This window comes from Balearica regulorum, chromosome 11, assembly GCF_011004875.1.
Source record: "Balearica regulorum gibbericeps isolate bBalReg1 chromosome 11, bBalReg1.pri, whole genome shotgun sequence".
Classification (NCBI taxonomy): domain Eukaryota; kingdom Metazoa; phylum Chordata; class Aves; order Gruiformes; family Gruidae; genus Balearica; species Balearica regulorum.
The window spans coordinates 20,987,967-21,003,423 of NC_046194.1; the positions used below are offsets into that span (position 1 = coordinate 20,987,967).

The window sequence follows — 15,457 nt, forward strand, 5'->3', positions numbered from 1 at the left end:
GGGCTCTTTGGCAGTAAATGGCAGGTGTTAAGCCACAAATGCTTTAGGGTAGAAGCAAGAGCAGTGCTTAGGGAGTCATGGCAAGAGAGGGATCCCCGCTATTGGGAAACGGATTAAAGAGAAATACCCAAATGGCTGTTTGATGATGCAAAGGAAGAAAGTGCAGCTGTTTTCCCTACTCTGATGTCCCTGACTATTTCAGTGATAAGCACCAATGGGTTCTCATGCCTACCTACAGGTTAAATACAGATGAGGGCTTATTCCTAGACACATCTGCGATGTTGATATTTGTCCCAGGAGGCATTATGTCCCTCTGCACCACAATCCCCATGCAGACAGAGGCCATCAGGAACATCTTCACTGTACAATGAATTTTCCTATGTTGTACAGGTAATTACAGACAGCCACCCAAAGACAATGGGGCTGAGCAGCACCGATTCAACACACTTTCAGACCCATGGTACATCTGACACCATATTGAGGAAGGTGTCAGAAACTCTGAAGCAGACAGATGCAGGATAATCTGAACCCCTGGAAGATTTAATCCAATGCCATGCTAGTCAGGTACAGCAACATGGGCTTCTGTATCACTTGAATTTTTTTAGATTGAACTATGGTAAGTCTTTTAGTATAATTGGCAGCAGCTCAGGATTTCTGTATAGAACAGATATATCCAAAAGGAAGGCTTCTTCAAAATTGCAGTGAAAACTGGTGGCAGAGCAGAGATGGCAGTGTTCACATCTATGACTGTTTTTCACTCTCCTGCTGCAAAGATTTCAACCATATTTCCTCCAAATGGGTTTAGAAAGAGTTCATCCAACCCTGGATGGAAATGCTGATATCTGAAATGTCAAAGTGTGTGGGTGGGCAGAGTTCTCTCAGCTGCATATTTTGTAAATGAGAACTGAGAAAAGAGATTTTCTTCTTTAAGACTGGAATTAAAACAAACAAACCAAAGAAATAAAAAGTGATGTAATGGGGTCATCAAAAAATTGTTTTCCTTTCAGTATAAACTGTCATATTATTATTTAATGATAGCAATTGGAGAACTAGTCACCCCTCAATATAGGCATGAGCCCATCTGTTAACTGTGAATCATGCAAATAACATGACATCGGAGACTTCACAGAAGGGTTTAACTGTTTTGCAGCTAGCATTCCCCATACTCTACCTACTGTATGTTTAGCTTTATGGTCTGGCTGGGAGCATTTGGTTAGAATTCAGGGAATATCTGTTCATATTTTAAAGATTCTGGAAATTATACTTCATGGGTCCCTGCCAGTTGTGAGTTAGTGAGTACTTGAGTCTATGAGCTCTGGGCTTAGACCAAAATACCATCCTGCATAACAGTGAACTCCAGCTTTAGGATGGTTCTGCTCAGGATTTGGAGAAAAAGCCTTTTACTGATCAGCATTGTAGTCACAGCACTGCCTGGCAAGTTCAGGTGGTACTTTTGACTGCAACAGGAGGAGAGGCACATGTTTTAACATGTGTGATTGTATCCGAAACCTTCCTCACATCATCTGTGCTGTGAAAAGCACCTTTCAGGGAATCACATCTAATCCTTAATCCTACAAGCTGTTCCTGCAGGCAGAAATGGGTGTGAAGTCCACAGGAGTCAAAGGGTTCTTCGCACACAGTCCCAGCATTGGGTGGGATAAGATGGGCTTTGTGGTGACAGCGTGTCTAGTGGCTCGAGAGTCACTCAACCACTTGCCCATGGACCAATATTAAGTAACGCTGAAGGCAATGCTGTCCACAGCCACAGCATGGAGCCAGGCAGTGGGGAAATGAGGTGGGAATAAAAAATAAACATGTAGATTTTCAGGTTCCATCAAGAATGTCCAGAGTTTCAAGGGGAAAAAAAACCCACAACAGATAGAGCACCAAAGCATAAAACATCCACACTTCACACATACACACACTTCAGGTGTTGGGTTTGATACTGAGGTCTGTGCCAAGTCTCCCCTGGGGCACCAGCCCTGCCACGCAGACAGGAAAAAGAAAATTCCATGATTCTGTGAGTGACCTAATTCCCAGCAAATGCTGCACTGCCCACATGGATTATCTGTCCATCATGCAGAGAAACAACCTAGTCTCCTGGAAGCCAGTCTGCTATCTGGTTGCTAAAATAAGGCCCAGTTGTTAGTAGTTATTGTGCATTGTCATCAGGCATGTTAAGATCATCTGGTAAGTGGTGCAGACAGGCTGTAAGGCTTGATTGTGAATGTTAAAAACAAGTGCCCATTTTAAGTGACTAAACCAGAGTGGCTCACTGTCATGCAAGCACCTCTCAGGTTGTTTCTTAGCAACTGGCTAGCCAAAACCAGATGATCAGCACATCTGAAATCTTCTCCAGGCTTACCTGAAACTCTTGGATCTCAAAATTGTGCTGAACTCCCTAAAAATAGGCAGTGCTGCAAGAACTGTCCTACTTCAGAGGCAATGATAATATTCTGGACCATGGGCTGGAGAACACGTGATCTGTTGAAAGTTCTATCCCTGACTCATCGTTCAACTCATTTTTGCCAAGGCCCACAGGAACCTGTGTGGGACCTTGATGGAGGGTGGCTGACATGTACTTGCAGTTTGGATCCAGGTGGAACCTACTTTTTAAATGCCCCTTGCTCCTAGCGTTGTCCATGCAACCCTGCTCACTGCCAGCTGGCCCTACCTGAGCTAGATCTTATCACCTTCCCTACAGCACTGGAAGTCTCCTTCTGTGAGTGGTAATAACACTGTTTTGGGGACCTGCAATATCTTCTTCACAAGCTCACTCATGAAAATGAAGTTTAGGACTGTTTCAGACAGAATTCTGTGCAGGACAATGTAGCCCTTCACTGACAACAGTAAATTGAATTAGAAATGTTCCTAAAAATTAGCAGTAACATCAGACTAGGCTGAATTTCTTCAGTTATCTGTGGGAGAATAAGTTTCTATAAATAAACTGAAGCATTGCAATATTTTTTGATGAAGGAAGTTCAAAACAAATCCAAATTGTCCAAACAGCCCAAAGCCTTTCAAAGCAACAAAACTCTTTCAGTCCAAACAGATGAGCATTTTCAGACTCACTGTACTGGACAAAACAAGATTGTGTGGGAATGCTCAGAGGGAATGGCATTCGGCTCTGCCGGAGCAGTGGGGACATGTCCAGATGCATTTGTGTAGCACTTAGTACTGACAGTAATGACAATAATCATTTTTCCTTTATGATGAAAAAGAAATGAGACAGAGAGAAGTCAGTAGATTTTCTTGGGGCCTTTAGTGGCCTGAGCAGGAAACAAGCTCCAGGCAACTTTCTTTGCTTTCAAGGTTGCCATCCCACAGACTGTGGTATTTCTCCCTTAAAGTTGGTGGCAGCTAGACCTATTTCACACAAATCTGAGCAATAAATATTTGAAAGTCCAAACATTCATTAGAGACTCCTGATTCAAAACCTACTGAAACATGATTTTTCATCTGTTCCACAAGCCTGTTTGTGGTATAGATCATCCGCCACTCTGTGCCATGGCTATAAAGACAAAACATATTAAAACAAAAACATATTTACAACAGATTCCACTCTGCCAAGACAAACGGCACTAAGTGCTGTCACTTGCTTCAGCATCCCTTCTGTAGTGACTTACTCCCTTGTTCCCAACACTTGTACAGTTCTAGATGGAGACTAGGAACCATCCTGATCTTTGGAAGAACAACTCCCCAAGCAACCACTGCCGCAGTTCCGGTTATCTACCTCTCCTCATGGCAGCAAGGGGCCTCCCTGCACCTCTGTGGATGGCCAGTGCAGAGGTGGGGAAGGCAGGGAAGGTAAAGGACAGGTCTTTTTCCATGTAACATGTCTAATGTCAGCTGAGCACCTTGGGAGTTGGACCTTGTGGCCTCTAATGCTAGAGAGGGGCTGGGCACCTCTTCAAGGAGGTGTCCCATGGGTAGTCACGCTGCACGAAGCCTGTAACAGCCACAAAAGCTGTTAAAAATCGGATGCTTGGCAGTCCTCTTCAACACTGGACCATGTAACTGTGAAGTGTCTTGACAATACAGAAGTGCTAAGTACGATTATTATTGCCATGTGTAATGAATCCTACTAGAAGTTCAGAGTGCTGAGCTGATTTCTAAGCCATCTAGTGCAGGTTCCTAGCAGTGGTCTCAGGGGAGAAGTGGGTGAACCCCCCTAAGCCCTTTAAAAGCCAGTGAAACTCCAGGCAAGCCGAGCTGCCTCAGCTCAGCACAACAGCTCAGTCAGCCAAACTCACATCCAGGCAGGGATTAACCGCGTAGGTGAAGGAGAGAAATTGTTTTAACAGGAGGAAGGGGAAGGATGGTAATGGAGAAATGGTGAGTTGGTATTAACTGTCACCTCTAAACAACAGGTAGAAAATATGTCCAAACACAGAATACGCTTCAGATCTTAACAGCTCTGAGTTAAGTCTGCTCTAATGTAACACGCTTTCTGCCCTTAATACTGAAAACTCTGCCACTACTATTTTCTCTGTCATCTTTGACATGTGCACAGGCACCCACCAAGTTATGGCTCTTTCCTGAGTTCAATATACAGAATCTACATTAGGCAAAGAGACCTCTGCTTAGCCCTGACCCTCCCACACAGAAGCAGCTCCAAATGATGGAAGGTTTTTACAGCTGAGGGATTGAATAAACCATTCTGGGATGTGTCTGCACAGCTCTTTCTCCATTCACTGCAGCTGCACTGAAAGTAATTTTTAAAGACCCAAAGTATGCATTTACTGTGTTCATATGATACATGAATTTGGATAACAGAAGCAGCCCTATAGGAACACACCGATTATACTCACTAACAATCATTCAGAGATCTTATTTGCTCTTTGGTAAATCCAAATTTCGCTCTAAGACTTGTGTGGGACCATTATGAAAAGATGTGTAAAATGACCTGATAAACAGGTCAAATAATGCAAAAGAAAGAACCTAAGAAGCTCCCTGGTCTTTTGCACCCAAATTCTTAATGGCTGCTTGAAAAATTACTTTCAATGGTTTCATATCTCCATGTATTTCAAAGGGAATTTGTACACCTTCATTTTATGTAGCACAAATTTGTCATTGATTGGCCCAAAAATTTACATAGAGAGAAAGCCTTACATACTTCTCAACAATTTGGGAATTCAGCAATCAGTCAGTCAAGCATTCATCAGCCTCAGCTGGTATAAATTGTGGCATTATCTAAAATTCATCTGTCTTTATTATACCCTGCTACAAAGGAAACAAGAAATCTAAGTATACCCATCCAGCAAACAGCAGCTTGGTCCCACAAAAGGGAGAGATAATTTACTGCAAAATCAACAAAGGGAAAAAAAGCTGAGCAGAGAAGCTGGATTGCACGGATTGCATGGACAGGAAGAGGGAGCCTTTCATTTCAGCGATGCTCATTAGCATTACATAGAAAGCAGGGTCGCAGAATTTCAACACGTCTGTCTCTTCTGGGTCTCAACCAGCAACATAATTCCTGGTTAAACAGAGCTCTCGCTCGTTTCTTCTTATATAAGAGGACATGTACCCAGGGTTTGGAGGTGCTGTCAGGTAGTTTGTTGGTAAAGCAGTAATTGTACAGATTCCAGGGGAAAAGACACACAGCCTTCTTTCTGGTTTATCATTGTACTTTCATTCCTATGTGCGTAGCAGAGAATCATGGGATAGACTGCAATACTGGGCATTGCACATGATATTACAAAGGAAATGTGAAATAAAATCAGCAATCAAAGCTGCCTTATAAGTCTCGGTTTTCAGAGAGTTCGTCCCACCACAGAAACGTGGAGGAATTGTATTTTTTCCAGGGACTATGTTTTATTTATCTAAATACTGCTGCATTGCAATAATGCACTGTGCTTGTGAGCTCCAGAGATTGAAGCCCTTCGAAAGATAGATTTATAACACAGGCGTCCACCCCAGGAGGATGAAAGAGTTGTGCAGCTCTGGTTTTCATTACCCTTTGGCCCCTCGGCTCAGACTGTGGCCATGGGGGGACCAGAGAGGGAGAGCTATTCTGAGGAGACAGTTTTGAGATTAAATGTCTCTCTTTTGTCACACTAAAAGCTGCAGAGAGAGAATGAACTCGTCTTTCCAAAACCCCTGTGAAGGACCCACTTTCCAGAGGGGAACCCTTGCTCCTTGTGTCCCAAGAACAGGCCATGAAAGACAACCTGTAGGCACTGGGAACTACCACAAGCCAAGTGGCCAGTGTGGTCCTGCGGGTCATGTTCACCCCATGAGGTGCCTCCAGCCAACCCACCTACTAGGGAACAAGGGACACAGACATGTGAAATACAGCTCAGTGCTTAGAGCTGCAAACTGCAGCTACACCATCTATGTGCTGGTCACCTCCAGCTGTGCTCTACTGCTGGTGAAACCCTGGGGCTCACTGCAGTGCATCCCAAACTGACATCTGTCCCCAAAAGCCTGAGCCACCCTGCATAAAGCAAAGGAAATCTTGTTCCCCATCACTCTTCTGAAACATGCAGACACCTAAAATTATAGCAATTCATTGATACGGTTTACCCTAATTTGTGTCATAGCTGGAACAGGATCACAAAACATCCTTACTTGGTCAGCCAGGAGGGAGCTAAGAAATGCAGGTCAACAGGTGTGGTAATCAGAGGGATCAGGATGGTTTGGGTTCTCACCCCAGCCTTGGCTCCTTCTGCCTCATTTCTGTGGTGTCTTGTAGGTAGATCTGTGCTTCACATCTTCATAAATTGGTGGAAATAAATTTTGCCCACAACACTCCGAAGTTGGGGTTATGCTTATTCATGCAGAGTTTCAAACTGCTTAGGGGAGAAAGGACGTGTAAACTAAACCAGCCACATTGCCCTTCCCAAACCACCAAACAGTACGCACAGGGACAAAAATACATCAAAGCTCTGATGCCAAACAGCAATGCTTGGGGACTATCCTGAGGGTCTCAGCTGAAAAGTGATACCTGTCCATGGTTCCAGACAGGATCCCAGCTGGGAGCCCTCACCAGGTAACCCTTCCCAGGGGACACAAAACAAAAAACCTTTGCACCTTCCAGAAAACTAGAGAGAGAAACTGATAAGCTCTCCTCCTGACTTATGTTTTACTCCACAATTAGCAGGCAGCTCAGTCTTTACCACTTGCAAACAGGAAAGGGTTAAGACAAACCTTGCACAAACTTTGCTGCGAGCTGAGCTCACAGCCTCCCTCCCTTCCCTCCTTGCCGGCTGCCCAGACGCAGCAGTGCCGGAGCGGTGCCGGAGCATTGCCGATTCGATCCTCTCTGAACTGTTGCCTACTGCTGCTGAGGGAGGGGACCGGCTGTTTCCATCCAAGCAGTGAAGCTCATGAAGAGAAGGCTCCTTGCCCCTTTCTCCTATTGCCTGCGAAGGAAGGACAGCAGCAGTGATGCTGTTGACTTAGACTGTCAGTTGACATCTCAAGACTGGGAATAAGAACCATCCCTGTCAGCGAACCACGTGAATTCAAGAGCAGAGGGGAAGAAAGTGCACTTGGCACGTCTGTTGCTGAAAAGACAATATCCTGACTCCGGCAATAAGGCAGCAAATCTTTTCTGCACAAATCCCACTACCTGGGAGGAGATGTTCCTAGATAAATCACCAGCAAGCTCATGGTCCGAACCAGCTGCTCTAGTGCCTTGACTGCTCTGAAAGGTAACTATGCTTTATTCTATTCTCTTCCTATGCGCTCCCACAGCTGAGATGCTGACATACTATCTTGCACTTCAGCATGAGAACAAAAAATAAAGTCTGCCACTGAAAGAAAAGACACCACCACCCCCACCACCCCCCCCGCTTCCTCTCCCTCAGATTCCCCCAGAGAAAATGCAAGCCATGGATGGAGTTGATACTTTAATGCTTTGTTTGCATTTCTCCAATGCTGATTTTTTTTCTAAGAGTCACCAAGACAGAATACACCTGGTACTGTCTGTGTTCAAAACCAAACCCTTCTGCGCTTGCCAGCCAGTTCAGTGCAGTCTGAATTAACAGCCCTGGAAAAGCTACACAAGTATTTGTTGTGGTTTGTTCCACTTACTTCTTTGTAGTAGTAAAGAGTATCAGGTGGAAAAGCAAAAGAGAACTCAGAAAAGTTGCTTGTACTTTCAGAGATGCCTTGCTGGCAAGTGGCACTTAAACTGAGTACGGGAGTGAAAAGAAGCAAGTAGGCAAGACATTTACTGCAGTTGCAAAGCCAATTTGTCCTGTCTGCCTACACTGTTATTACTTCTACTTGCTATCTCTGTCCATAGGCTTGAGGGCTTCTCAGGGTAACCAGTGAGGTTTTTCCTCCTGTAATCTCAGTTATATGAAGTTATAATGCTGACCTGCTTTATACACCCTTATTTTTTTTCAGAATCTTTGTGTACTGCTTATTTTCACATGACTTTGTCTCCACAGTCTTCAAGCTTCTATTCCTTAAAGGGGAGGGTGCAAATCTAAAGCTACTAATATCTCAAAAGATATGCTCAATGAGATAATTGGTAGATTGAAAAGCAAAAATCTTTGGGGTTGCCTGGAGCTACTAAATTATTTCTGGAAAAGATGTAGTTAAATTCACAGCTTTCAATAGTCCAAATAGTTGATCACTCCTGACAATTCTATAGTTGAGACTAAAAACAAAATCTGTGCCAACTCTCCACTGCTAGTACTTTTTACTATTAATCTGCTCTTTTTATCAATAAATGCCCAGCTGAGTTTTGTTAATTCAATGTCTTGGTTTGTAGTTAATTATTGAACTCCAGACTAATGTCCTTAGCATTCTGCAGTCTAATTTTATGAAGTGTGTAAAGTCATTAGGCTCTCTGCTTCTTAAGGAGGGAAACTAGCTCTGGCTTTTGCTCTCACTAAGACAGCAGATGAGATGGACAAAGACATTGCTCTGTTCTTTAACTCACACGTGTATCAGATTCCGGACTGATTGCACTTCATTATCAACAGAGAAATTGTATTTTAAGAACAGAGGTTTAATATGGCCAGTAACCTTCACACCCTCTACTTCCCACCTGCTGTGTAACTTAAGAATATTCTTTGCGGGGGAAGAATTTCCATTTATAGGTTCAAAGTGTGAAAATCATGGAGTTATTGCCGTATAATTGAGAGCAAAAGTGTGTGACTGCAACACAACCTTCACTTCCATCTCCCATGCTTCTGCATCAGCACCAAACCTGCTGCCAGAATAACTGGCTCAAAGGGATTGGGTCAGCCCCTGGAAAAATACTGAGCAGCCCTTTTCTACCACGCTTGCCCACACCCTCCTACCCTCAGCACAGAATCCACTACCCATGCAGGGACTGCAGAAGTCAAATCCTCAGGCAATTTTTTTCAATCAGCAATTTGGCCCCGCTTAGCCAGCTTATTACTAAGCAGGATATGGCCCAATATTCCCTAAACTGGATTGCTGTTATCTCAAATGCATTGATACTGAAGAAGGTATTGCAGGAGCTGGGAGGTAAAGTGTAGACAATCCCCAGCGCCCCTTCTCCAAAAACTCAGCACATCAAATGTTTCCTCATCATGTGAGCCAAAGTAGGTCTGTCTTGCATCTAATGAAAGCCTGAATATCAGCTCCTTGATGACTCAGGCCTCCAGATTTCAACCACCATTCTCTGAAGAATGATAAGGTGTTGTTCCCATTGGTACATGGGGAGAGCACAACCAAATATTGTCAATAAACCAGCTACATTTTACAGACTGAAGGCCCATGAAAGTCAAAATGTTTTGCAGCAGTATGTCTTTTAGGTGAAATCTTTATCTAAAAGCATCAGAGCTTTTATCATTTTGACCTAATGTTTCATTTTAATCTGACTGCCATAGTATATTAACATATTAATATTACTCTATTTACATCTCATGTAGGTGTATATGTAGTGAACATTATATGTGACTGCATCACTTTTTGTTTCAGTGTTATCATTTTTGCTTCAGCTACAAACAAAATTCTGGTCTTATCAAAGCAGAACATGGTGCTTTTGGATGCACTATTTACAGTGAAATTTTGGCATTTACATTTTCTGTTTCCAGCTAGAAGAAATGAAAATGCCAAAATGTGAAGATTCCCCCCGCTTCTAGTAAGTTCTGCTCCCAGGAGGCAAGTGTCATACCCTGCAGCAGAGTTGCCCCAGTAGGACAGGTAGGACTCTGGACACCTGCTAGGTGCATCGTGCCTCGGAAACAGAGGGTCCTGATAAACAATCAATGAGACACACATGGTGGAAGACACTGGCTGGATTCATACCTTCCCTTCCTCTGTGACATCTAATTCCATAGACTGTGGGACCTTTTCTTACCCATAAGTAAGTACTAAGTGTTACCAGAGCCCTTAACAATTAGATTTGCATGGTCCTTTTCTAAAGTTAAATACTCAGTGCTTCTCTTGATCTCAAGGTGTCTCACAGGAGCATGACAAGGGTTTTATTATCTATTTGTTCTAAAGATGCCACATATAGGCTAGGCTATTTTGGTACCTGGTTTCATTTCTCTCTCTCTCATTTTTTTTTCCTTTTAGAAAGCTGACTTTTTGACTGTTCCTAATGAGAAACTCAAAACTCCATACTCTATAAGGAAGTATCATTAGCCTGGGATTAGGAGAGAAGAGATCCCCCAGCAGTCTGGCAAAGCAGAAAACAACCTTCCTCATCTCATACAAGGATAAACCACCTGCTGTGGGAAAAGCTGGCAGAAAGCTGACTCTGTTTGGAAAACAATACTTGCAAAGACCAAAGCTGTGCAAACCTTTGCAGCTCAGTTTGAGAGAAGGACGGAAGCTTTTCACCTACCAAAGGAGATGACCTACCAAAAGAAGGACCAAAGCATTTTCAGGACAACATAAAAGCCAGACGGCAGTGTAAAACACAAGTTCAATGCCTGTTGTCATTGTAATAGCAACTTGCAGAATGATTTGCAAAGGCCTGTCTCATGCAGTCTGCTTAGCTGTGTGAACCAGCAGTCTTGAGACCAAGAGGATGGAATTCTTCTTGCTGAAGCCATCGTGCCATCTGCCCTAAGTTTCCTGTCTTGGCCTCCTTTGTGAGTCTGGTGGAGGAAGACAAGAAATCTGAAGGTAAATAGGGAAAATGGACCAAAGCTGACAGAGAGCAATGACTGACATTTATTTCAAATTCCGTGGAAACCTGACTGGCCGTGTCCACTTTCCAACTCTGGCTACAGAAGTAGACACAACAGCAGATAAATATTCCAGCCTCTACGTGTACGTGGGCTTGTTCCTAACACTTCTGGCTATCCTTCTCATATTGCTTTTCTCCATGCTCTTGCGCCTGAAGCACGTTATTTCCCCAATCACCACGTCTCCAGAGACCACTGAGAACATCCAGCAGTTCACAGATGTGGAAATGCACAGCAGGATTCCTACCACTTAGAGACCCCAAAGCAAAGAGGGTTCTGTGCTTGTGAAACATGTTTTGTTTGGCAAAATGGTGGTGGAAAGAATCTCTGCCTGCCTATTGAGCCCTACAACTTATTGCACAACCATCAACAGCAGCACAGAACATCTGGAGAATGTCATGCAACTCAGACTGGCTGGGACCCACTGGCTGTTGACACTACAGGCAATGTGTGCAACACTCTCAATAAAATTTACATTACAGAAACCTACTGCTGTCAGGAAAGACTCATATCCCTCCAAAAGCCCTTGCAGAAAATAGTAAAAGCCACGATAATGACAGCCAAAAATCCGGAGAGACACACACCAGAATGTGGAGCCTGTATTTGCTGACCTATCTCTTTGCCCTTAAATTCCTTGCTTGTGAAAAGAGTTGAATCAACAAAGTAAGTGGCATAAGCACAAAGAGCCCACAGGGCACATACCGAATTTATCGGTTGTTCGGAAATTCTCAGGCATTTCTCCCATTCAAGAAGGAAAACCTTAAACTGCTTTTTTTTCCACTTGAATGGCAGATTCACTCAATGGAGTTTCAGAAGTATACAAATGTTTCATCACCTGCTGGAACTATTGGTTTCTGACACAAAAACCATACAGTGAATAGGTGCATTCCAGATATCAGAAAGAGACAGAACTTTTAAAAGAGGAAAGAAAATAAAGAAAAAATTTAACAGAGGTTGAAAATAAAAAGAAAGCATCAGCAGGAAATGAGCAGCAGGAGAGAAAAAAATGTTAAAAGACACTCTACCTCTCTTCTTTCTTTCTCCATCACATTACCTGAGCTGAATACAAACACATTCATGTGTTTCAGCCTTCCTGGTATCACTCAGTAATTAAAATGCAGTGTAAAGTGAGTAAAATGGACACTGCTCTCCTAACAGACTCAAATTCATAATAACATTTCCTCTAATATCCATGTTGGGTTTTCTTTCTCAAAAGACAGACCAGTACTTCCAAAGCTTTTTCGTTTTCCTCCAAAGAAAGTTGAAAAAATGCCAGGGCCTGGCACTGCAATAATGAATAATGTGAACAGCTTTGGACATAGACTAGTAGGGAACACGCAGATGGAAAGTAAACTGACTGAGCAGTAAAAGACAGGACTGGATTCAAATATCCTGGCGGATCATTTGGAACAGTGTGGAAAAAAATGTTTACTTAAATTTATGAAACAACAATCTGACCCAATCCTCTTACCTATGTATGATGTACAGAGATAGACTTTGCTTCTGTGGATGGGAAAGACAGAATGAAATACAGCATACCACTTCTGGGAGAGCCACTGCCTCTTGCAGAAAAACATTGAGTGAGATTGTTTCAGCTACATTTCTAAAAGGCACAAATTTTACCCAGCTTATCTTCTTTATCAGAGTCTAATTCTAGCTTAGCGATAAAATCCCCATGTGCCTTCCACATTTATACACACTTATTTGCCAATTCTCTTGTCCCCAAGGGCTTGGAAAGTGTAAACTCCCCATACAAAAACAGTGCTAAAATTAGAGATGACACTGACTCCATGGATTCACGATAGTAACAAGAAACCATTTCTCAAATGCTTTGTGTACATCAGGTTATTTACCTTTGATGGTCTGCATATGGGTGAGCTGTTTGGACTAGGAATATGGCTTTTACAGCAGATTGTGTGTGTGGGAGAGCAGAATGACAAGTAACGGCCATACTGGATACAGGTGGTCCACAGGCAGGACTAGTGTTTTTCTCACTGATGTATTTAGTACGAAACTATTTAAAAATTGCGTCCTTATATTGAATAGGACCTTTTATACTCCATTAACCCCCACGTAAGCAGGTTTAATTGATGAAATAGCACAGTGACTGTGTAAGGGAATACAGCAAACAATACACTCTCAGCCATATCTCCCCATCCCATGCTCGGCTGTGTTTACCTGGAAAAGAAGGCAGGAGGCAGGTTGCCCTCAAGCTTTCTGCCATGGGGACAACACAGAGATATCACTGGGCAGGACTGTGGCTTCACACCCCATCTAAAGATTGGTTCCTCAGGGAGTGCTACCCTCAGTACTGCACAAGAGCCCAAATTCTGTGTGATGATGTGGACATTAATCCAACTAAGGCAGACAGCTCCCAAGTTAGTCAACTACATTTAAATTTAACAAAAATTTATGCAGATCAAGTTGGCTTTGTATGTGACATGCATTCAGCCATCATGAGTTAGACTAGCCTAAGCTCAACATCTGGCTTGCCTCTCAATTTTCTTGATGTGCCACTCAAAAGCTACAACTTAGACCATAAATGTTCTAACATACTAAATCAGCAACTAAACCCCATTAGCCTTCCAGCTCAACAATCTGTGGAAAAACCTTACTTCCAAGAAGCTGCAGGACAGATTCAAATATTGACATAAAATATCAGACCGACTAATGGAAAATGACAGTATCAGAATCTGAGTTGGGACCCAAATTCTGATTGCTCTGATCTCAGCTGAAAAGCTCCCCAGATGTAGGTGTCGAGGCTGCATTTCTTTTCTTCATGCTAAAGAATGTTAATTCAGAAGAGTCTCACAACCCTTGGAAACTTATTCAGTAAATATACTGTAAATAAAAGAGAGCAATCACTTTATATATCATTACATTATATCACATTATATTTTTGGGCAGACTGTATTTCTATATAATACTGCTAAGGAAGGCAGTCCTATCTTCTAACACAAAAATGACAAGTTTTCCTTTCTAAAGCTTCATTTCACAGGAAGTATCTGTCCCACTTGATACATCTACAGTCCCAGAGGCACTTAGAGTGCCTCATTTGTCTGTACAATGCCAGCAAATTTTAAAGCCTTTCCCACTGAGAAATAGAAGAATGTCTTTCCCCCCTTTTCATTGTCTTTTGTAATGTCCGAGACCAGATGTCTCTGAGAAAAGATACTGTTGGGATGTGTTGACCTGTGTTTGCTGAGTGGGCTTTAGCGGACTTAGGCATTCTTTGGCTATAAGGAGTGATAACTGGAACTTTTGCATGGATTTGCTGAATCTTGGAGAACTGCAAGTGTCAATCCCTATCCTTCCCCTTCAACAGTCTGTTTCGTTCCCACTTGTCCATCTGCTACAGAAAATCGGTGTTTTTTTACAAAAATAAAGAGACATACTACTATCAATGGTGAGTCACTGACTGCTCTGTACTATTCCCAGGTGTGCATCTGTGGTGCCACTCATTTCAAATTAATTGTTGGCCTCAGAGGACATCTGTGTAAGAAGACCCCCTACCAGTCTGTGTAAGTATTACTTGAATCAGGACAGTTTGCTCCCATCTTTACTCGCATCTTAGACACTGGAAACAAATATGACTATTCAGTAAATTCATCACCTCCTCCATTCCCTACCTGCGGGGGAAGAGCAGCAAAACAACTATGCATTGCCGTTCCCTGTGGGTGGGACTGTGAGGTCAGAGTAAGCCTACAGTCATCAGAAAACCACCATCGCTCCCAAAGCTCCCGGGGTATTTAGTCTAGAAGGTGTCAGGACCTGAGTATGGTCTAACTCCCCAGGCTATATATATTTTACAGGATTTTTGCTTGGGTAATCTCATCCACATGATTTCCATCCATGTCTATGAATTTTCTGCATTAAAAAACCCTTAAGTATTGAACAGAAAGGGTTGATATGTATTTTCATTCTCTATGTCAGAATATACAAACATAAATGTATATTTTCATATCCTCACAGGGCTGCAGAGAAGAACATAATTTTGCAAACAGCATAACTCAGCAGAGAATCAACCTTAAGCTCCCTGAAGGACCTTTTTGATTTTACTTGAAAAAGAAAAAAAAATGTTTGAAACCCAAATATATGAAGTCACACAGACATTTAACTGTCAGCATTAATGAAAACTTACTTGTATCCCTTGTCTTCACTAGGAGAAGAATTATGTCCTTACCCTGCAGTCACTAATGTGGTAACTACTTACGATGTAGCATCCTAGTGCAGATGATAGACAGCTATAGCTTTAAAGCAGGTTAGCAGACCAGGAAAGATGCAGACGACTCCTGCTATTTACCCTCTGCTGACAGTAAATGCCATTAGTCAAC

At 42.7% G+C, this 15,457-nt stretch overlaps 2 protein-coding genes across 2 annotated transcripts in view; one reads left to right on the forward strand and one right to left on the reverse strand.

Annotated features, from left to right (window-relative positions):
- The window catches only part of DCX (doublecortin), a 122,877-nt gene that overhangs the window by 95,005 nt on the left and 12,415 nt on the right, over positions 1–15,457 (reverse strand). The gene's annotated exons all lie outside the window — the stretch shown is intronic.
- Positions 10,511–14,464, forward strand: SERTM2 (serine rich and transmembrane domain containing 2). The gene has a single exon (XM_075763622.1). It carries the CDS (start codon positions 11,099–11,101, stop codon positions 11,375–11,377), a length of 279 nt encoding a protein of 92 aa, XP_075619737.1. The 5' UTR covers positions 10,511–11,098; the 3' UTR covers positions 11,378–14,464.

What these genes read in the sequence shown, in the direction of transcription:
- SERTM2 (XM_075763622.1), top strand. Translation starts at nt 11,099, where the DNA reads ATGACTGACATTTATTTCAAATTCCGTGGAAACCTGACTGGCCGTGTC.